The sequence below is a fragment of the Peromyscus maniculatus genome, chromosome 10, assembly GCF_049852395.1.
Source record: "Peromyscus maniculatus bairdii isolate BWxNUB_F1_BW_parent chromosome 10, HU_Pman_BW_mat_3.1, whole genome shotgun sequence".
Classification (NCBI taxonomy): Eukaryota; Metazoa; Chordata; class Mammalia; order Rodentia; family Cricetidae; genus Peromyscus; species Peromyscus maniculatus.
In genome coordinates this window covers 40,788,190-40,812,399 of record NC_134861.1, presented here as the reverse complement: position 1 = coordinate 40,812,399, position 24,210 = coordinate 40,788,190, and the positions used below count along the sequence as shown (strand labels likewise).

General features: G+C 44.4%; 1 protein-coding gene across 21 annotated transcripts in view; it reads left to right on the top strand.

Moving 5' to 3' along the window:
* The window catches only part of Prom1 (prominin 1), a 118,293-nt gene that overhangs the window by 31,933 nt on the left and 62,150 nt on the right, over window positions 1-24,210 (top strand). For all 21 annotated transcript variants that reach the window (XR_013042878.1, XM_076546238.1, XM_076546249.1 and 18 more), the window contains exon 3: window positions 22,534-22,589. Coding sequence is in view for 20 of the 21 variants with exons in the window: in XM_076546238.1 (XP_076402353.1) it covers window positions 22,534-22,589 (56 nt within the window). In the remaining variant the exon portion in view is untranslated. The remainder of the gene's footprint in view (window positions 1-22,533; window positions 22,590-24,210) is intronic.

The window sequence follows — 24,210 nt, the reverse complement described above, 5'->3', positions numbered from 1 at the left end:
AGTTGCAGAGGGTTAGAGCCTGTGATGGTGGAGCAAATGCAAGGCACCTGGAGTAGTCGAGAGCCCACATCTTGATCACAAGCAGGAGGCAAAGAAAGAACACCCGGAATGGTGCAAATCTTTTGAAATGGCAAAGTCCACCCCCAGTGACACACTTCCTCCAACAAGGCCTCACCTTCTAATCCTTCTCATACAATTCCACCAACTGGGTCCAGGTATTCAAACATGAGCCTATGGGGGCCATCCTCATCCAAATTATCACAACTATGTAGCTCAGGTTGACCTAAAACTTTTGATCCTTCTGCCTCTGCTTTCTAATTCTGATCCTGTGCCACCTCAACTAGCCTGACTGAGTCTAGTTTTAGTTAATACTTTCTAATTTTAGAAGTTGAATTTCTTTTTATAGATTTTGAACTGTATCTATTTCAATTTGATTCTTATTTCCTAATAAATGCAGTTAAGTCAATTTCTGCACTGCCCCCCTCAACATCTGGCCTTCATCCTATAGATACTTGAAATGTGATATTCTTATTTTTTCTAGTAGTTTATTATTTCAGTTTTGATCATCCCTTTTGCCTAGTGTGACTAATGCCATTTGAGTAACTTTTACCTTATTAAAAAGTTGCTATGAGCTGGGAGTGGTGGCACACACCTTTAATCCCAGTATGTGGGAGGCAGAGGCAGGGAGATCTCTGCGTTCAAAGCCAGCCTGGTCTACAAAGTGAGACCCAGGACAGTCAGGACTACACAGAGAAACCCTGTCTCAGAAAAAACAAACAAACACATGAACAAAAAGTTGTGATAAAGACTAAATAGTTGGTATATGGTATATTCATTGAAACATGGTGATACCTTCAACAGCATGTCCTGAAGTACACACAGGCTTTGTCCTGAGCCATGAGCTGTGTGTGGACTTCCCTCACATGCCCCTCTACACATTCTCTTTCCTTGCTTTCCTCTGGAATTGTGTGTGAAACTTGTCCTCTTAGTATGTTGGTTGTACGTCAGAAGGAGACAAACCAAGAAAACAAAACTGGCTTTTTTCCAGTCTTTAGTGTATCTTAAACAATTGCCCTGAGTAGTTCCATGTGTCTGCTGCTGGGAAACTGGAGAGCACTTGTCCCCTTTAACCACCAGGCTTTCTTTCTGCTGGGGCCTTCTTCATGCTTTTCTTTTCCAGCTGGCTCATGTGGATGGCTGCCCTGGGGTGGGCTAGTGTTTGCCTCCACGGGACTCCCAGATGTGCTTTGTTCGGTGTCTGACCTGGCTCTTCAGCCCTTTCCTTTATTTCTTTCTTTGTCAACTCTGGGGTCCCAAAGATGGTCAAGTGATAGTCTGTTCATATTCAGTCTTCCTCTAGCAGGAATCTATAAGTTCCTGGGTCAGGGCTTTACAGTGTCTCAACTGGATGTTGTTAGTGATTAAATATGGCAGGTAAAATATTAGTTGAGTCAAAGGCTCTCTCCGTATGGTCTGGGTGAGGGGAGAAGAAGAGGCTGTGTATGTTTTAATATCCTCTTAGGAACTGGCTGACCCAGAAGCTCAGCCTAATGAGATTAGGACATGAGCGTCTGGAGGATAATTGAGCAAGACATGTCGAGGGTGATGTTCCAGGCCTACTGACATTGTCTCGAGTTTCTTTAAAGAGCCATCCCAAATACATGGATAAAGCTAAGCAGAAATGAGTATGTGCTTCTGACATTCAAGCCAAATCAAATTCCCTGATTTTGGAAATGACAGCTTCCCACATCCATAATACAGCAACAGGGAGGCCCAGTCCATAATACAGCAAGAGGGTTGGGGGGCAGTCCGTAATACAACAACAGGAAGGCCCTGTCCCCTTCTGTCTGGCAGAACTGTTTTCTCCCAGCTGAGGCTGTCACTCACCTGGATCGTGGCGCAGGTCGGCCTTCAGCATGTGTAGCAAAGACCGATGGTTACACCAGCTGGCCTCCCCGCTGTTCCCGAGACTCGCTGAGCATTCCCCTGCCTCAGGTCCTGTGTACCTGTGTTTCCCTTTGATTTCCCTCCCATCTTTTGTTCAGATTGCATGCCTTCAGACCATGCCCCTACTTTCCTTCCTCCATTTTTCTTCATCTTGTAACCCTAATATTACAGTGGTACCACCTTCTCTGGGGTTTTACTCTCTGTGGTTTCAGTTGTCCATGATCTAAAATTTTTAATGGAAAATTTCAGATATAAACTATTCATAAACTTTCAGGTTGTGTGTTGTTTAGCATAGTGTGATGAAATCTTGTGTCTTCCTGATCCATTCTGCCCAGGACATGAACCATCCCTTTATCCACAGTATCCATGCTGTATAAGCTACCTGACTGTTAGCTATCTCTGATGTCACATTTATTGGTGTGGTGCCAGACAATGATCATGTTCAAGTAACCCTTATTTTCCTAAATAATGGACCTGAAACACAAGAGTAAGAATGCAGGTGGTTTTATTGCAGTAATGTGTTATAGTTCTGTTGTATTATTAGTTATTGCTCATCTCTTGCTGTGTCTAATTTATAATTAGATTACGTGTATAAAAACACGATCCCTAGGGTTTAGTACTATTATGTAGTTTCAGGCATCGACTGGGGGTCTTGAGACATATCCCCCAAAATAAGAGGATAATACCAGTATAGTATTTGTCCAATTTATTTCTCAGAATCTAAGCATCTTATGGGAAGGGCTCTACTGACTTTATTCATTTAACTTTACAGTCCTGTATCCCCAGAGCCTGGTATGGTACCTAGAATCTATTGAAGCTTAATTAACATATTACTGGATGCTCAGTAAACATTGCTGCTGTCTTGTGAGTCTGTCTCCAGCCATTCTGTCCTGGCTTGCTGGGCTGCAGTCACTCTGGCCTTCTAGTTCCCAGTATCTGTGTGAGCTTCTTCCTGACACTGGGGGCTTTTGCACGAACCCAGCCTTCTGTATGAATGTATTCCCCTCAGTGAGTGGGCATTTTCCTGCAGAGCCGGGGCAGGCAGGTAAAGTGGGTCCCGGCAGCGGCAGAGCAGTAATTTGTTCTGGGAGCAGTCAGCTGCTGGATGCAATTAGGAGCAACCTGAGTACCCGGAAACACTGAGGCCGGCTCTCCAGCAGCACTAGGGTCCCTCCTCACACTTGAGTCCTTCCTCCTCTTTCTGCGTCTTCACCTGAGACCCTCAGAGAACAGGGGTGGGATCTCATGAAAACTGACCCCCGCCCCTCATTTCATTTTAGTTTTACACCAGGGTTATGCAGGCAGTGAACTTTTCTTTGCCCTTCGGATATGTACCCCCAGTCATAAGATGTCATCTTCAAAGGTTTTGAAAGACTCACAGTCCATCAGGAGGTCTGTAATGCTTCATGTACTGATTGTAACACACATTTCTGATAACTGTGGAGGGGGCCATTTCCCCAGTGGTTACTTTCCCCTTTTGAGGAGTTTATCTGTGAAAGAGTTTTGTCTTCTTCTACAGAGGTCTTACTTTTATTTATTTTTTTTTTGTTATTAGTGATTTCTCCACAGCAGAACTTTGTATAGAACTCTATGCCTCACTTGCCCACTGAGAACGGTCACTCATTAGGCCTTTTGGTGTGAGGGAACTTGTCATTTAGTCTCTCCTAAGAGAGATGTTAAAGATCTGGTTGCTTTCTTTTACAGAAAACACGAAGGCTCTGGGAGATGAAGCTTGCTTGCTTAGGACCATACCACTGATGTCAGCTTATGGGACAAGGGGTGGGAGGGGGTGAGGTGTCTGGGTGGGGGTGGGGGATGCTGGGCCCTGGAAGACTCAGCACACAGACACAGGGCATTTCCTACGTCATTCCCAACTGAATTCCTGGTGCTTAGAATACACTGGAAACTCCTGTTACACTGAAATGCTTTGTTGACTCCAGAAGCTCGTCGCTGAACTGTTTCTTGTGATGTTATTGATCTCAGGCACAGCAGATCCATCTACTTTATTTCCATTTTACAGAAGGTATATTTCCTATAAGATATAAGGAAACAAATAAGAGAGGGTGTATGTTTACCTCTAAATAATTGTATACATTTGGTCTGCTGTTTTTCAAACTATTGTGTTGTTGGTTAACAGAGTTTAAATATACCAAATTCCCATATAATATGCAAATTAAGACATGACCTAGAGAAAAAAAGAGGTATCTAAATTCATCAAGTTTTGAAACATTTACCTATAGGTCTCCCCTGTATACAGATTATCTAGAACTCTCTGCACTTGAGGATTCAATACTACTACTACTAATAATAATAATAATACACATGAAACTTAAAAAAAAAGGTTCTGCATCTACAAGCCAGCCTGAAAGGACATGCAGAGGTTTAAGCAAATCAGGTTTTATCTGATGTTGAAGGCCTGGGGTCTTGACGTTCAATGATGATTTGAGGTTGTGTTTTAAGTATGTAAGAAGCTTTTGATTTTCCGTTCCGTTCCACCCCATCCACCTTCGTGGCTTAGTAAGGAAGCTGAGGGGAAAGGCACACAGAAACAAAGTGAAAGAAAACCTAAAATTTAAGACCCATGCTTATATTTCTAGATTTCTGTTGTTGTTGTTCTCAAGGAAAATACTATAATCCCACTGAGACAATTGCTAGTTTCTTGGATCTCATTCACGTCTTGTCTAGGGCATGCAAGTTTCTCCGAGCACTTGGCACAGATGCATAGCCCTGAGGTGGGGCTATGGGACTTATGTGGGAGAGAGAACATTTTCTTCCTTAAGGAACGAGCAATCTCCTTGATGGCAGAAACAAGATGTATTGACGTTAAATAAGTAGTCTATGTAAGACAGTAGATTGTTAAATGATACAAGTAGGTAATGAGTTATAAATAAGTATTTGATGTTAGAGGAGTCAGCCGTGCGGCTCAAATTTAACTTAGAAGAACAGGGAGAGTACAATTGATGGAAATGTAACATTAGTAAGCCTGGGGGCGGGTGTGAGTGTGTGTGTGTGTGTGTGTGTGTGTGTGTGTGTGTGTGTGTGTGTGTGTGTGAGTGAGTCTGTTTGAGAGCCCAGATGTGCCTGGATTAGAGGGGCTTTGAAGGACACATAATTACAATTGTCTTCTATGTTCTTTTTGTTTGTTTGTTTTGAGGCAGGGTTTCTCTGTGTAGCCCAGGCTATCCTAGAATTCACTTTGTAGACCAGGTTGGCCTCAAACTCAGAATCAACCTGCCTCTGCCTGATGAGTTATGGGATTAAAGGTGTGAGCCATCACCACCCAGCAATCTGCTGTGTTCTTATTATGTATTAAGCATCTTGCTGAAGTCTTCTGTTTTTAATGATGCATATTATCATCTCCATTTGACGGGCTCAGGGAAGTTAAATAATTTACCAAGCTGTACCAAGTATACCACACAAAAAGTCAGACCTGAGATTTGAATTCAGAGTTACTCAAATACAGTGACCATAGTTTGTTATATGCAGTGACACCATTTAGGAGGGAAAGGAAGTATTGGCAATGATTAAGTCAGGACAGTGACTGTAAACCAGGACTGTCTGCGTGAACCAAGTTGTAACCCCTCCCCCACAAAGCCTGTACTCACTTTGATTGGAGTTGGCAGGCTATGGTCCCACTGTAAACAGCTTAATGACAACGAAGGGAGGCAGTGTAGAAGGCTATATATGGGCTGACGTATCTATGAGCGCTCTGGAGTAGAGGGGAGAGGAAAGGCCAAAGGAAGGTTAGCATGTGACCTCATTAAAATCAGCCAGCTGTGACAAAAGTCTGAACTGGATGACACAGTGTGAGGGAAATAATCTTCCTCTAACTTCTGACTGATAGAAGTTTTAAGCTTCCCCAAAGAACACAATGCATTCTCATACACCACTTGCCTAGGTGGAAAATGCCCTGGAATTTCATAGCTATCTCATCTAGCTTTATAGTCCTGTTTTGTCCTCCCATGTGTCTTTGCTGAAGCACCCAAGGCAAAGCAAGCATCACCTCATTTCCCTTCAACCTCGACAGGCCCTTTGAAAGAATGTGAGAGTTTGTACTGTCATTATCATCCCAGAACCATCGATAAGAACTGAGTTCTGCTATTAATTTTCACATCCACGCTTTCTCAGTTGCCTTTTGATTGGTTCTCTCTTTGCCTTAAACCAGAAACCAGCAAACAAGGAAGGAAACTATAAAATAGAATCAGAAAGTGTTGAGCCTGATAAACCAGGAGACTGGCCTCACAGGCTAACCCGGAGCTCAGGGCAGAGCTTGGAGGACTGTGTCTGTCACTTCTCTGTTCTCTGGGACAAACTCCCTGACATAAACAACCTAAGGGAAAAGACATTTTGCTCAGCTCACAATTCAGCCATATACCATGGCAGGAAAGCAAGGTGGCTGGGGTTGGTCCTGTTGGTGGCATCAGGTGGCTGCTTTCTCACATCCTGACAGATGTGAGAGAATGCGAGAGCTTAGCATTCTGCTTTTCGCCTTTTCCTTCCATCAGGGATCCCAGCACATGTGACAGTGCCACTAACTTCCATGGTAGGTCTTCCCCCACGGGTAGCCCTCTCTAGAAAATTCCAAGGACAGTGATATATTAGGTGTGAGGCTGACAATAAAAGTCACCATGACAGAACAGGGAAAGTGAGGCCCAAGACCTGGTTTCCTTAGGACTCCAGCTGTAGTTTTCAACTTTTACAGCTTTCCAACAATAGCTGGGCATCTTTACCGGGACTCCTTGTTGGGATGTTTTGCCGCATGGCTTAATGCTCCAGCTATAGTCATCCTTCTGTGTCAACAAATGGAAATGTGACTCCCAAGACATTTAACATGACATTAGCACTTTCACCAACTGCACAGTTTCTGTTTATAGTTCTCAAAACTTCCCTATAATGCCGTTATAATTTTAACCCAAATGAAGCATTTTGAAAGGGTCCCTACTGCATTATGTCCCCCAAGCTTGTCACGTTATTAGTGTAATTAAGTTTGATGTTTGCATAAGATGATTAAAATATATTTTACATTTTTATTTATTGAGTGTATGTGTGTGTGTATGCACGCGCACATGCATGCGTGTGCTCACATGTACACAGTGGAGGTCAGAAGACAACCAGAAGTGGGATTGGTTCTTTCTTTCTGCCATATGGGTCATGGGGATTGAACTCAGGTAATCAGGTTTGGTGGTAGGTAAGGCAAATGCCTTGACTATTAGGCCACCTAGCTGGCCCTCCTAAAATTTTTATACATTTTTTTGCAGAGTGTGATGGCCCATGTCTTTAATTACAGCAGAGCAGATGGATTTTCGTGAGTTAAAGGCCAGCCTGGTCTTTACAGTGAGTTCTAAGTCAGCCAGGGTTACACAGTAAGAAGACTCCACCTTAAAAAATTTAATATATGGGACAGGCATGGTGGTGCAAGCCTTTAACCCTAGCACTTGGAAGCAGAGGCAGGTGGATCTCTGAATTCCAGGCCAGCCTGGTCTACAGAGTGAGTTTCAGGACAGCCAGGGATATACAGAGAAACCTAGTCTCAATATAGATACATACATGCATACATACATACATACATACATATATATGTATCATATGTATATTCTATAGTTTTGTCTTCTATATCTTTCCATATGCTATCCTGTTCTTCAACAGTCATTGCATTTTTAGGTTCTGTAGCTTTCTGTTCCTTTAATCAGTCTTCACTGATACTATTTGGACCTTGGTTGTTCCCCAGAGGCTGACATGGTCAAAAGCTTGGCCCAGGGTAGAAAATGATGGAGGCTTTAACCATTCGGGGCTAATGCTGGGTCTTTAGGTCACTGGCGGTCATGTGCCTGAAGGGAGAGTACCACCCTGGCTCCTCCCTTCTCCTCTGTTCTGTTCTGTGAACACTTGGCTCTGTCACTGCCCTGCAGCAATGTGCTGCCTGGTCACAGCCACAGAACCAGAGCCTCACCATGGGCTGCAACTGCCATGCAAGCCAGAATAAAACCTTTTCCTCTCTTAGGCAGTCTCTCGGGTAATTTTTAGAGTAGTAGAAAACTGACCAGCACAGTCACTGCTGTGGATGGAAACTGGTGGTTTTCCCCTCTCCCACCTTTCTGTTGTGTCAAGAGCATTCTAGCACCATGCCTCAGGAATGGGGGACCCGCAAACCTCAGTGTTTCCTGAGAACTGTGAATATTCTAAGCAGGGCTTGGGATTCCGGAGTCTGGGAGAGTGAAGGGAATGAGGCTGGAGGCCTAGAGTTCTGGAAACCACAGGAGGGAAAAGACCATGTGTATCTGGTGTCCCAGGAGGCCTTCTCAGGCTCGGACACCTCCGCAGTCAACAGACTCTGGGATTACACACCATTTCTCTTCAACCCCACAAGCTTTCACCTCATAGCCAGTGCAGGGGTCTAACGGACCCATAGCATCCTACTGAAGTTGGCTCCTTTCTGACCTTCCCTTTCCTTCTCTTCTCTTCTCCCCTTCCCCTCTTAGTCTCTCCTTCTCTTTCTTCCTTTTTCCTCTCCTTCTGTTCCCTATTGTGACCTCTCCTTGTCTCCTTCCTCCCCCTTCCCTCCCTACTCACTGTCCTTCCCTTCCCTCTTCCGTCTTCCTGCTTCCCTTTTTCTGGGAAGGAACTCTTGGCCTTGCATACAGTAGGCACACATTCTGCTGCTGAGCTGCATCTCCAGCACCCTTCTGGGTTTTTGTTTTGTTTTGTTTTCATGACATTAAGGAACTTCCTATAGAATTGATTCAAAACAAATATGATGGTGTTATGTCTATACCAAGAAGCCCAGGAAGTTGCCACAGGACCACCAGGCTCTTACGAATCCATGTCTGGTTCTGAGCAAATGTGTTCTCATCACCAGGAGGAATAAGCAGTTGGAGGATTTTGTTTAGTGGCTCATGAAGTGGAGCTTCATTTCATCTCTAAAGACAAGAATCATCTCATAAAGACTGTCCTGGGTCAAAGCCACAGTGGCTTTGCTCTTGGTCGCAAGGGAGGCTTGTCAGGAGTCTGACTCTCAGAGCACACCCTGGGGAAGATTCACTTGTCCCACTTGACGTCCTCTGAAAACCCATCAAGCATGGATTGCATCTCTTCAGCTCTGCGGCCTTAGCACCAGTGTAGACTCTGAACACATTCGGGCCGATTAAACATTTTCGAGAATGACGTTGGACCGTATCATTGTATGTGTGAGGGACTTTACAGCTGGAAGGGGGGAGTGACAGCTTCATCTGCAAGGTTTTGGGGAGGATTCTGAGAGACGGCCACTGTCACTTGCGATCTTTCTCATCACAGTCCCTAGGTAGCATCGCGTCTCTTCTTATTGTAGAGGTGAAGAAGTGGAGCGGTGTCTGGGCAATGTCTGTCATTTGACACATATTCCAACCAGCCGCATGGCTTATTAGTGCTGGAGGCAGAGCTGGGAGCCAGTTCTGACTCAAGGCATGTCACATGCTCTGCTTCCCTGCAAGCCTGCCTGAAGCACGCAGCTTGGTAGGTGATTGTTGGTGCACAGCCAGGCGTCTAAGACCTCTGGAGGAGTTAGAGCTGAAGGAGGGCCATTAGTCCCCTAGGACAGGGACTTAGGCACACCAGGACAGGTGCTTGCAATCCTCAGAAAATTGTAAGTGGATTGATGTATGGTTAAAATACTGCCCCCTCTGTCCTTCCCTCTGTCCCTCCCTGCTTCCTGCTCTTCCCCACCCCATCTCCACCTCCATCTGGATGGATTTAAAGAGCATGCATTCCCCTTACTCAGCACAGCTGTGGTTATCACTGGCAATGGTTAGATTTCATGGCAAATGGCATACTTTATGCTGAGAGACTGTGAGGATTGCTCCAGGTCACCTATCTTGTGCAAGATACGGTAAAATCTGATTTTACACATACAGGAACCAGAATCTTAGCCATATTTTTTGGTCAGGAATTATATTATGACATTTTGTTTTCAGTTTGAAGTTGGGCTGGATATAGAAGACGATGCCAATAAAGTTATTTTAAAAATTAAAAACTACAAAAAAATGTCACTTGACCTGGCAGTACGTATAGACCCTCTACTCTTTTCTACCATAGTACACTTTGTCACCCGGAGGCCCTTCTCCCATTCTCGATGTCAAGCCTTTGTTGCCTATAACAGAATGGATTTACGTGATTCACAGTCCACAGCCTCGTCATTAAGGTCACGTGGTCTCCGGTGCAGATCAAACACGTAACTGAAACCACATGTCCTCCAGACAAATTTTTCCCCATGAAGAGTAGAAACGAAGGCTGGAAGTGGAATTATCCTCTCTAGGCATGTTTAGCGGAGGACGCACACGCGGGAATCCACGAGTACATTGGCAGTGGTCCTTAACTTCCTCAACCTGGACTCACCGTGGACTGCCTTGCCAGAGCCCCCGACAGCCGGCTCCCATGCAGCTCCTCCATAAATTACAGAAATCCCTCAGTCCTCTCTGCTTATCTGAGAGGTAGCCATGCTAAGGATTCCCAGCTCCAGGAGACATCAGAAACCTTCCAAAGGCCTGTATACTATCACAGCTTCCTCTGAAGAAGGTAGAAATGACTGAAGTGTAGACTAGTAACAACTTGGCTTGGGTCAGGCACCATGCAGAGTGGGCCTAGGTAAAGTAAATCACCATCCATGGCTTGGTGCGAGCCCATGGTTGGCAGAAGCTAAAAGGGTCAGGTTGGTCCCAGATGATTTCACAAGCAGAACTTCCTCTCTAGTCATTTTCCTTTATTATCCACTATACTAACTCGTTTTAGTCAACTTGACATAAACTAGAGTCATCAGAGAGGAGGGAACGTCAATTGACAAAACGCCTCAATAAGATATGGCTGCAGGCAAGCCCGTAGGACATTTTCCTAATTAGTGATGGATGCGGGAAGGCCCAGCCCCTTGTGGGTGGTGCCACCCCTGGGCTGGTAGTCCTGGGTTCTATAAAAACGTAGGCTTCCCAAACTATGGGAAGCAAGCCAATATGCAGCACACCTCCATAGCCTCCAGGTTCCTGTCTGGTTTGCGGTCCTGCCTTGGTTTCCCTCTGTACTGTGATCAGGAGATGTAAGCCAAATAAACCCTTGTCTTCTCAACTTCCCTTTGGTCCTGGTGTTTTATTGCAGCAAGAGTAGCCCTAAGACATTCCTCTAGGGAGCAAGTGAGTAGCTTGGTTAATCAGTAAAAGCCAGTGCACACCCGGAGAGGCTCTCCAGCGAGTGAAAGGTGAAGAACTAAATATGGGCATGAGCTGACATTGTTCCCACTGCTTCAAAGTCCTAAGCTGAAGCAGTATTCCTGCCTCAGCCTCCTGAGTGCCAGGACTACAGCTATTCATTGTTGCACTCCATTGTATTTTAGAGAAAGGGAAAGAGGCTCTCCCTGACCAATGCCATTATGAGCTGAGAATTGGGAGCATGCACTTTGTAAGTCTGATAAGCCTGACTCAGCTTCTAAATGTCTGAAGCACCCATCTCTTTATTAAAAAGCAAACCCAAGAGTTAGGTTGACGTTGGGATTTGGTTGGTCTCACACAAAACTGCAAAGTCCAGTAGGGCTGTGGCAGGTATTCAGACTGGCTTACTTTAGCTGGACTGGCCATAGGACTTGGGAGTCCAGTAGTAGACACATACACTATTGTAAGTGGTGGCAGACATATTTAACTTATCAGGACTGCTCGAAGATGACATTGACGTTTCCCCCAGTTCCTCAAAATATCACTTAACCTTTTCAGCAACATATTTCTTTAGCTCTGTCATTTCCAATGGAAATCTTCTTTGAACTCAGTGCCCACCAAGCAGAGATCAAGACCATCATCAAGCTCAGCTCTTTTCTGAGTTGAGTGTCCCCTCCTACCCTTGCACTGCCTGAGATGTGGATGCTGCCCTTGGCTTGGCATAGAGAAATCACATTGTCAAGAGATCAGCTCTTAAGAGCACTGACTGCCTTCCAGAGAACCCAGGTTTGATTCCTAGCACTTCAATGGCAGCTTACAACCATCTCTAACTGCAGTTCCAGAGGATCCAATGCCCCCCTTTGGCCAATATAGGTACTGCTTGCACACAGTGAGCATACATACTACGTATATACATATACATACATGCATACAAAACCAGATGGATACAAGCCATTCTTCACAATATTTGAAGAGTAGGGTGGAAGAGTATAAAGTTCAGTAAAAGCCTGATCCTCTCAAATCAGAGCCAAGTGATCTCGTCTCTGGATGAGTATAATTGGTCAATGCCTCTGAAATAAATTTTTAAAGTTAAAAAAATAGTTTTCTATTAATGATGGTTCACTTTCCTGCTTTGAAACGGGGCTGCTCTGAGATGTTCTTCTTGGTCACACCTGCTGTCCCATAACTGTGGTGATACCCCTGCAGGCTTCACAGCAGGCAGGGAAAAAACGATCCGCAAAGAGACTGAAATGAAACTCGGCTCAGCCTGATTTTATTGTAATTGGTGCTGGACCAGGACTTCTAGAGTCTGCCCCAGATCATTTTACTTTAGACGCATTTAAGCACAGCACGATTTTTGATAAAAGTATTCAGATAACAATTAACTCAGCTCCAGGTGTACAACAATTGAAGACTTGTTTACATTGAGATTCCTTACAAGGGCCATCTGGCTTCTTTCACAAGGATGGGTCCTGTTGACTCAGAGATGGTGCCCGGGATTTAGGAACTTGACTGAGGTAAACATAACGCCTGTGGTGTCAGGACTGGCCTGGCCCTCAGATAACATCGAAGTCACTTAGGCTGTAGAAGAGCACAGGTAACATCACTCCGAAGAGTGGGTTTTACGGTCTAAAAGCAGTGCTTGAGATTTAGGGGCCAAGTTTTGATTAATTGAAAACATAAATTCTGAGAGATACAGCAGAGCCTGTCTCCTCAGACAGCAAAGGGTGGCCAGGTGTTGTAAAACTACATCATCCCTGGCATTTTAGGAAGAGCAGTTGTACACCTCATTCCATTAAGGGGGTAAGCTGCGTGTTTAACTTTCCTGGCTTCCCCAGTGCTTATCTGTGTGCACAAGGCCTTTTTGCTCTCTACAGATAACTATTCTCATGACGACCAGCAGCCAGTTCCAACAGAGGTAGAGTTTTCTGTATGCACTTTAGTCAGGCTAAGGTATGCAGTAACTTTATCTAACACTTGCCTGTGTGCATTTATAGACAGGATTAACATTGAAAATTAGCCGACTATATTTAGGTGTTAGAGATCAAACTGGGTCTTGAGTATGCTAAGCATGTACTTTGTCATTGCGTTTTGCCCTCAGCCTGCAATTAGTTGATAATATAGATGGGCATTGTACAGCAATTGGAAAACCTTAGGAGAAAAAAAAAATCAGACTTCTCAAGGAGGAAGTGCTATGTCAAGATGGAACTTGGCAGTTTTGCATAATGAAATGCCTGGGTGAGACCCATCAAATCCCAACATCAACACTGGCCTGAATGTTCAGCCTGCCCTGTGGATGTCAGGCTTGCCAGCAGCCATGATACCTTAAAGTTAATCTCTGTGTTCCTGTCTCCATCTGTAGACAAGCACCTCTGTCCCTCAGTTCCCTTAGTCTTAGTTTGCATTTCTGGAGAATCCAGATGGAGATAAGCAGTTCTGTACGGTGTTTAGAGATTAGGGTGGAAGAATGTTGCCTTAGTTGGGGTTTCTATTGCTGTGAATGAACACCATGACCACAGCAACTCTTTTTTGTTTGTTTGTTTTGGTTTTGTTTTTGAGTTTTTTGAGACAGAGTATCTCTGTGTAGCCCTGGCTGTACTGGAACTCTCTCTGTAGACCAGGCTGGCCTCAGACTCAAAGATCTACCTGCCTCTGCTTCCCAAGTGCTTGGATTAGAGGCAGGGGCCGTCACCACCCTGTGACCACAGCAACTCTTATAAAGGAAAACATTTAATTGGGGCTGGCTTACAGTTTCAGAGGTTTAGTCCATTATCCTCATGGCAAGAAGCATGGTGGTGTGCAGGCAGATGTGGTGCTGGAGAAGGAGCTGAGAGTTCTACATCTTGATCCGCCAGCAGCACAGGAAGGTACTGTGAGGCACTAGGCTTGACTTGAGCTTCTGAGACCTCAAAGCTTACCCCCATCATGACACACTTACTCCAGCAAAGCCACACTTACTCCAATAAGGCCACATCTCCTAATAGTGCCACTCCCTATGGACCTATGGGGGGGCGCATTTTTATTCAAACCAGTGCAAGTGTAGATAGAGTTTAGTAAAAGCCCACTCTCTCAAGTCAGAGAGTCAAGTAAACTCGTCTCTTGAATCTCAACTATGATTGATGAATGTTTCTGAAGCTCCCACACTGTTTGACATCCTGGTGAGCCTGCGAGGTCATGCCCAATTCCCTTGGGTCTGTCTGGTTTGGAGGTGGGGCAGGTGGCATAAGTATGCCTTTATTTTATGCCTGTTTTACGTGCTAGGGATCAAACTCAGGACCTTATGCACGCTATGTAAACATTCTTCCTGTGAACACCCCTAGCCCACTATCTCCCTTTGCCAAAGATGTTATCTTGTTCATGTGTGGTGTGCCTGTGTCTGAGCACACGTGCTCAAGTGATACGGGGCATGTACAGAGGTCACGGGACAGCCTCGGGTGTTGGTCTCTGCTGTCCATGCTGGCACACACTGGGCTAGCTGATTTACAGCCTTCTCGGGATTCTCCTTATCTCTGTATCCCATCTCAGTACAGGAGTACTGGGATTACAGACACATTGCTGTGGGAATCCAAAGTGCTTTCCCCACTGAGACAGCTCCCTGCTCCCACAGGTGCTATCTGATCACCTCCAGTGATGACTCACTTTGCATCAAATGATAAGCAATGAATGTGCATACATATATGCATGCCTTAAGTTAAAATTCTAGGGTATGGCTGGGCAACAGTGGCACACACCCTGAATCTCAGCACTCAGACGGCAGAGGTAGGTGGATCTCTATGAGTTCAAGGCCAGCCTGGTCTACAAAGTGAGTTCCAGGACAGCCAGGACTGTTACACAAAGAAACCCTATCTTGAAAAAAAACAAAACAAAACAAGAATTCTAGGGTGTGATTCACTTCTGTTGTGATGAGTCTGTCAGTTACCAGAACCAATCACACACCTATACTGACTGAATGAAAATTTAAAGAGTTTCGAGCAATCAACTGACTTTCTAAACTTAAAGAAAAAAATAAATAGTAAACTGAAGCTACTTATTCAACTAATCAGAAACTTCAATATTTGTTTGGAGTAATGAGGTATTTTCCTGTTGGAAGTTTTCATTTTAGAATTCTGAGTCAGGCGGAGCATCAACAAACATCAACATAGAACCTAGCAAGCTGTGACTTATAGTGAGACCACAGGAGAGAACTGCATTGAATTACTTTTCAGCAATCCATGATCCTTTCCCCTAGGCAGGCTCTGAGGGAAGTGCTTGTAACCATGCATAAGCCACACAGGGAGTTATGTTTGCGCCAGTTGGCTCTGTCTTGACTTCAACCTGCATTCTCCTTTAGGAAGGGTCTGCAAGCTGGTGTTCACAACTCATCTTATGGACCATTTTGTGCACATCACTCTTGGGAATGGCATTAGAATCAGGCTAGCCTCAATCGCCATCTTCCCAGGGTAGCACTGTTAACTATTTAGCAGCACACACATACTTGAATCGGTGGTTTATTCTGGTTATGAGTATACATGTTGTAGATTAGGAAAATCTGGTTGGCGGTAGAAAAGCTTTAGAAGGTGTATGCATGTATGAGTCTGCCAGGGGTGGGGTGAAGCTTCTTGGAGCTTTGAAGACACAGGAATGAGAATCAGGTGGGAGGAATATTTTAAAACTAATCTTTTAAAGTGATTTTTATGGTTGTCCATGGACTTTTTAATGCATTCTTTTGTATGATTCCATGAGTTCAGATCTTGAGTGAAGATGACTTTTGAAGTCTTAGTTTACATTTGGGCTCATCTGGTGGCATCACCAAAGTCTGCATGCGGTACATCTGTCTATACCATCTTCTGAGAGAAATGAGGGTTTTTCTCAGCTTTGCTTTGTCAGGACTGCCAGAAACGTTACAGATAGAGGAGATATCTTAGAGCTAGTGACACAGTATCACACTCAAGATAACTTATTAAGAAAAGTTCATTTTGATGCTTGGTTCTGAGCCAAGGTTGAGTGGCCTCAGGTGGAGCTGGCCTTCGTGCTGACAGAGAATGGAGTTGAGGCAAGATGTCCATAGCAAGTGTGCTTGGGAGCTGAGTCCCAGTTGCTTCTTAGAGGTCCTTTTTCCTAATATCACTTAATGGAGTCGATTTCAACACAGATTTGGAAGGAGACAAATCATATTCAAACTGTGGCAAGAAGCACACCGGAGGAAAGGCTTGACAGGATACAGCTTGTTTAGTTAGACACAGTGACGCCATTTACCACAAGCCTCAATTTTAGTGATTTTTTTTTTGGGGGGGGGCAATTGGTCTTTAAAAAAATTTTTTTTGTGTGTGTGTGTGTCTGTGTGCCTGTGTCTGTGTTTATGCACCATAACATGCATGTGGAGGTCAGAGGGCAACTTGTGGAAGTTGGTTTTTCTCTCTCTAGCATGTGGGTCCCAGAGATCAAACTCAGGTCTTCAGGTTTGGTGGTAAGCACCATTGTCTATTAAGCCACCTTATCACCATCCTCTCTTTTCCTTTTAAAGACATCCTCGAACTCTTTAGCCCAGGCTGGCATGCAACTCATTGCTTAGCTCAGGATAGCCTCAGTCATCTTGCTTCTGCCTTCCAAGTGCTGTGATTACAGTCATGAGTAGAAATCATTTGCTTCTACAGGCTCACATCTGACGTAGAGGGAAAGTGGTGTTTGGATTCTAGTTTGTCTCCTTGGTGCTCCTGGGTTCCGAAGTTTCTCTGGAATCCATCACACTCAGGAGAGAGATGAGGAATGTGGTCAATGATGAAGGCTGTGGGAGGATATAGAAGCCATGCCCGGAAATGGCACACATGTTGTACATCTTTTCACATTCCACAGTCACAATTCATATCATAAGCTGCTGCCTAATGGCAAAGGACCTGAGGTACAGAGTAGGGGTGTGGGCCTAAGGAGAAGAGGCCATAGCGATGCTGCTAGGTGCTCATGCTCTGTGTCTCTCCCTGAAGAGTCAGGGAAGGAAGAGCAGAATGCTGAAGGTATCAGAGTGGTGGTGAAAGATGCTGGCATGCTGATGTGCTGTGTTCAACACCAGGCTATGCTGAATCTGTGTCTCTGGCAAAATACCCTCGGTCTTCCCCTTTTGCACAATAGCAGCATTTCCAGGAAGTTAGCTTTTGGGAGGTAGGGTGTTTCTATCGCTGTGAAGAGATACCATGACCACAGCAACTCTTATAAAAGAAAACATTTACTTGAGGTAGTAGTTTACAGTTTCAGAGGTTCAGTTCATTGTCATCATGGTGGGACATACCAGCATGCAGGCAGGCATGGTGCTGGAGAGGTAGCTGAGAGTTCTACATATTGCAGGCATCAGGAAGTGGACTGAGATACTGGGCATGAGTTGAGCATATATGAGACCTCAAAGCTCACCTCCACAGTGACACACTTCTCCAACAAGACCACATCCACTCCAGAGCCACACCTCCTAATAGTGCCCCTCCCTTTGGGGGAGCATTTTCTTAAAAGCCACCACATGGGGCAGTACTGGGCATTAAACAGCCTTGTGCATGCTAGGCAGGTGTTCTACCACTGAGCTGTATCCCCAGCTCCCATTGTAGTTTTTAGTTTGAGGCAACATCTTCAAAGGTTTCCTAGGATAGATTTGAATTTGCTCATTGTCTAGGTAGACTTTGAACTTGTGATCCTCCTGCCACATCTTCTTGAGCAGCTGGAATTATGGGCTTGTGCCACAAAGCATGGCTGCATTAACTAGATCTGTCTGAACTCTACTTAACTTACCTATCTGCCTCTCATCCTCTCTGGAATTTGGTCTGAATGGGGGCAAAATGTTGGATTTCTTTTTAAGTGCCCATGGAAAGCCTTTTCTGCCTGCAAAGAAATATGTTTTAGATAATAGTCTAAAATGCATTTACAAATTTATTATTGTAGGTCTTTACATTGTACTTGAGTATCATTGTATATTATACATGTTTATAATATCATTATAAGATGGATACTTATAATGAAGTACGAACAAGGCTTTCCCTTTGATCAGCGATGATTTAACATACAAGTTAATGCTGCAGTTTCTTAGTTGAGAGCCATGTGGGGGCCCGTTGAACCATGCATATGTAAGACAGCAGCACTGAAGGCAAATAGGGTCTCCAACCTCTGCACAGAGATGTGTAATACCACAAGAGCCCAAGAGTGCTGACTTACAGATCCCACCAGCAAAATCTAAGAGCACATAAGCTCAGCATAAGTCTGATGCATCAGCAGCACATAATGGTATCTTTGCAGGAGGGTTTCACCGGGCCCAGCTTGAGACAGAACCTGTGTATGTACTGAAGGAAGCCAGTTAGGGGAAAAGAAACAATCTGGGGGGCCGAGAATAGGCTGCCCCTGCTTCCTGCTGCTTCTAGTTTGAATCATCACCTCCTTCTCCATATACAAATTCTAGAAAGATGCCTAAAGTCTAACTCCCAGGGTATACCCGTGATCCATTTGGTACAATTCTCTGGTGATGCTTCTTAGTCTCTTGCCTTGCAGATTGAGGCAGTGGCTTCAGGCCTACATCCCCACCCCAGAGACAGGAAGGAGATAGTGTATCTTACTGGCTGTAGCTGGATGGATTGAAGTCCAAAGCAAGTGCTTTGGCCTGAGGTTTGGATATTCAACCTGCTCAGTCCAGAACCTTTGATAGTTATTCTGGTTCATAAAGAGGCTCCTGTTTGTATTTATCCGAACTTAACAAGTTTGGAACTAAGCTGGAGAATTTTTAACATTCATTTGCTAATTAATTTAAAAGTAATGCTTTGAATCTTCTCCAAACCAGGCATGGTTTATATACCTGTAAATCCAGCATGGGTGCGAGTGGGCTGATGCAGGAGGATTCTGTACTAAAAGAGTCTCTCAGTCATTCCTGTAATTCTGGGGATTTTTCTTTGATATTACCCAAACTGGGTAAGTGCTCATCTTTTAAGGCTGTTTTCAAGGGGATGTGAATGAATTTTGATGTATTCAAATCCATTGGTCCATCTCCCACCTTGCCACAGAGGGCTTTATAACAGCTTACATTTTCATCTGAAAAGTGATTCACTGAGTTTTTCAAGTCTTCTGATTCTGACATATCTCATTGTAAAACTAGTATGTTTGTCTTACATGAGTGGGTGTTTTGCCTGTAAGTATGTCTGTGCACCATTTGCATGTCCATGGATGTCCACTTACTGTCAAGGAGGCATTGGATCGCCTGGAGTTGTAAACCAGCATTGTGGATGCTGAGAATTGAACCAAGTTCCTCCACAAGAGCAGCCAGTGCTCTTAACGGCTGAGCCATCTATTCAGTCCCAACATACTTCATTTTAAATATGTCTGCTAATAACAAGCAGGCTTATTAATGGGAGTTTCACGAAATTCTAGTTTTGTCTTCAAAGCTCCATTTTATCATTGGCAACATGTTCTGTCATTGGCTTTTTTGGAGCTGCAGGCTGTACCCCTGAAATTTAGGGAAAATATCTACAAGATACCCAAATCAGAGTAAATGGTTTGCCATTCAGTCTTTCTTTCAACAACAACAAAAACAACAACAAAATGGTATTTCATGAAAAGGTGACTAGTTTAGCTTATAGCTGACTACTAGTATAGTGTTTTGTTTTCGTTTTTTTTTCCTCAAGACTTGGTACCACCATAATGTGGTGTGCAGAAAATAATGGTCATGAACGGTCTCCATTTTCTTATACAGAGTAAGTAAAAGATGTGAACTTATAGATCAGGGTTAAATGGATGTGATGTTAATGCTTTATGGAGAATGCTTTGCATGTTGCATGTGCTTTGTAATGAATGATAGTAACTGGGAACATTATTAGCTACTTGTAGTTAGAGTTTTCTCCAGTCCTGCTCTGACCCGCGGCCACTTAGACCCAAGTAAACACACAGAGACTTATATTACTTATAAACTGTATGGCCATCGCAGACTTCTTGCTATCTAATTTATATATTAAATTAACCCATTTCTATAAATCTATACCTGCCATGTGGCTCGTGGCTTACCAGTACTTTTACATCTTACTTCTCATGGCGGTGGCTGGAGGCGTCTCCTGAATCAGCCTTCCACTTCCCAGCTTTTTCCTCTCTGCTTATCCCGCCTATACTATACTTCCTGCCTGGCTACTGGCCAATTAGCATTTTATTTATCAATAATTTTATTTATCAATCAATCAGAGCAATATTCACAGCATACAGAAAGACATCCCCAGCAACTACTGCTACTCTGCTTTGTACCATGCCACCAGCCATCACCTGCTATTGTTTCTGCACTTTAGTACAAATGCCAGCCTAGCAAAAAGGCAAATCATACCTTGTTTCAACCTGATAGTCTGGCCATATCTTGGGGACTCTAAGCATGTCCCAAACTATACTTGGAGACCCTCTGGCTTAGTCAAGTAAAGACCCAACTTTGTGTATGTAGTGGGGCTTTCAGACAGCACTTTTTAAAAATTTTATTTATTTATTTTCAATGGAAAGTTGAATGAATATTACACTGTCAAAACAAGAGTCTTCCACATTCTATTTGGCATGGATTATAATCTGTAGTAACAATAGAGTACACCCAGACTCATGATACCAATTTATTGGTTAATATTAACACCTAACCCTATACTCTAATAGTTGATACTTCTCCATCCCCTTTTGCCAGTGAGGTTGCTTGTGGAAGTTAGTTATTTACCTAATATTAGACATTAAGTAGGCGAGAGAGCTTGAGACCACCTCTCCCTCACATCTTTGTATATGTATGTATATGTAGGAAGGCTAGAGGTGGTGAATGAGGCTGTGTGTGTGTTCATGGGCATGCATGCCCATGACTGTGCATGCACATACATGTACTCGTGGAGGCCAGTGGATAACATTGGCTATCATTCTCAGGAACAAACATCCACTTCTTTTGAGATCAGATATCTCAGTAGGACCAAGTTCTGCTAGACTGTCAGCCCAGTGAGTCCCAGGAATGGTCATGTCTGTGTTTCCCCAGGACTGGGATTGCAAGTGCATGGCAGTCTGCCTAGCTTTTCACATGGGTGCTAGGGATCAAAGCCAGGCTCCCATGTTTGTGTGGTAAGCTTTTAGCAACTGAGCCATCTAACCAGCCTCTGGACTAATTCTTCATTCTTTGGAGGTGGCAGGTAGACTTGGGTCTTTGAATATGTTCTGCTCTGCTATTGTGCTACACTCTCATCTAAGCCATATCAAGAGCCCAGTGAACATAGCTTTGTAAATATATTTGAAGACATAGATGACCATTAACTTAAAATTTTTAATCAATCATGGAAACTCTTCAGTGAAATTCTACCAGACACCTGGGTGATGTTGAGTGGCTGCGGGGGAGGGAGACTGTGGAGTGGGGCAGCCCATAGGTAGTGGGAAGGAATAGACTCAGCTTGTCAGAATTCTTAGTCCTGTTCCCACAACACAGACTTTATACCTTGGTTTGGGGCTTAGCTGTGCACAGGACAAAGTTGTTTTCCAGAAAGACCTATCAGGTTCGTGTTATTCCAGCAAGTGTCTGAACAGCTTTGTTGTCATGGGAGTCTTTTAGTGGTTGGTACAGGCCAGGGTGCGGCAACAGGCAGAGCACCAAAGCTTGGTTGGGCATGAGGGACGGTGGGCCTTGTGATGGGATGGGGAAGAGCCCATCCAGAAGGGAGATCTGGCTCTAGCCCGACTTTCCCATCACTCACTGTGGGATTCTTTTGCAAGTCCCTCACTGTCTAGACCTCAGTTGTCTCAAATCATGCCTTGGTGGAGCCTCAGAGGAAGCCATGGATGGTTCTTGTCCAGTTTCAGTCCAGAGCTTGTAATTTGAAAATGCCCACAAATGAGCATGGATGGAAAAGTGAAAACTTTCCGTAGTATTTCCAAGTTTTCACACATTGCCTAGGGGCAGGAGTAGAGACTTCACATGTTAACAACTCTCAGGTCAGGCTGGCTTTTAGGAGTCCTTTGTAAATATTGCAAAGGTTGGAAATAAGTTGTACTTGTGGATACAAATAAAAACTAGCAACTTCAGAGCCAGTGAATGGCCCTGTGGGTAAAGGCACTTGCCACCAAGCCCGATGACCCAAGTGTGATCCACAGAGCTCATGCTGGTGGAAAGAGGGAAGTGACTCTTGAAAGTTGTCCTCTGGCCTCCACAGTGTGCTACTGATAGATAAGGCCCGGGCCTTGGCCATGCTGTGTACCTCTCCTGCCACTGTGCTACACCCCCTCAATAAATAAATGCAAAGAAGAATTAGCAACTTCAGTTAGGCTCATTAGCTTAATTATTTACCCACCTTAGGAAACAGAACTATCAATATAAGGATGCTATGTCCGCCTAAAATAATTTATGCATGTTTAATAGACCTATGTGTATGCATTGTATACTTTTGCTGAAAAAATAATTTTGCTATTTTGTACTTTTTTTAATTTTCAGATATGATCAGAAAACTCATACAGAGGGAGTTTGACTTCTCAGTTGATTCAAAGGAGGTAACCTTTTGTTGTTACTTGTTATTAAACATAGCAAATATGAGAAAAATCATGTTTGGCTTGAACACAGGTCTTGAAACAACCATTATTTTTTTTTCTGTAATTTGGTAACTTTTTTGACTAAGGATTTTTATGGAGTACTGTCTTACTTTATAGATCCCATTTGAGTGACAGCAGAAATTTCAAAATGGGTGGTTGAGGAAAAACAAGTTATGTGTCATTGGAAAAGTTCCTGGAAAGAAATCCTAAATATTTTGTTGTTTTGTTTTGTTTTGATTTTTAGCCAAGCAGGGGAAACTCCCTAAACAGAACGGCTTGAGAATTCTTAGACGCTAGACGCAGTGACGGGGAGGTTGTTTTCGAGAACAGTTCGATACTCAGCAGCTTTCCTCCCTGGGTTTGTTGAGCAGCTGTTAGGTGTGCATGCGGGTGGAATCAGAGGAATGGCGCAGATAAGGAAGGTTGGTTTTGGACAAGCCGGGCCGGATCTTACGGTTTCAGGGCAAAGGGCAATAAGGAAATAAGTAGGTCTGCAGCCGCCTGCAGAGAAGCAGAGAAAAACAAGTGATTCTGAACAGAAGGCCTGACTACAAGCAGTGACTCCGCAGAAGTGGAGAGGACAAGGGTGGGCAGGGGAGGAGGTGGTTCCGGGAGTGCTGGGGGGTCGATCGGGTGAGCACTGAAGTCAGATGTGGAAGCCATGAGCAGCTGGTCCAGAGAGAAAGAAAAGTGACCCAAGCCAGGTCATGGGAGGTGAGAGGTTAGGCATGCAGAGAGCATCCAGGGATCTCGCTGATCTCTGTCCAGCCCACGAGGCACTGCTGGTCCTCCCCCTTTTACTTCTGTGACCTAAACAGAAGAACCGATTTTGATTTTGGCTAGTTGTAAGTGTAAAGCCCAGGAAACACACAGACATGGTGTATGGAGAGTGGCGGATGTAGGGTGATAAAAACCAGGGAAATGTGTTTGTCATGGTCTTAGCCCTCAGCGAGGTGAGTGGGGCATGCTGCTCTTTCCTGCTCTGCTCTAAGAATGGTGCCAGGGGGAACAATGAGATAGCCAGCCCACCTGAATGTCAGTGCCCACTACCCCAATTGGCTAGTGAGCTCAGACCTTGTAGTTAGAAACAGCCGCTTCTCAGCCTCAGTTTGTGATAAGTGATACCAGGAAAAGGGTGATTGGAGATGCCAAAGAGGGAAACTGCTTCAGAAGACATTTTCATCTGGCAGGCGGGCTGATTGTGGGACAGCGGAAGCGGGAACCCCATTGCCTTCTGCTCACTACCCTGCTAGGACTCTGCAGAGCATTCTTTTTCAATGCTCTCACATCATTTTTTCCCCAAACTATTGTCCAGATTGGCTCACATCTCTGCACAAAGTACAAAGTACATGCTGCTTTCCATGTATCTTGAACATTAGCATGCCTGACTAATCTGGTAGTCCAAATGGCCAGGGTTCTTTTGGGAATGGGTAGGAATGGAGACATGACCTCACTTGGGTCAAGGTCTGGAGACTCCTGAGAGTGGTTTGGTTACCTATTTGCCACTTCTTCAGAGGGTGAAGACACACTGCTCGTCAGGACTAACACCCCCTTTTCTGCGGGAGGAAAGCGCACTCCTGGG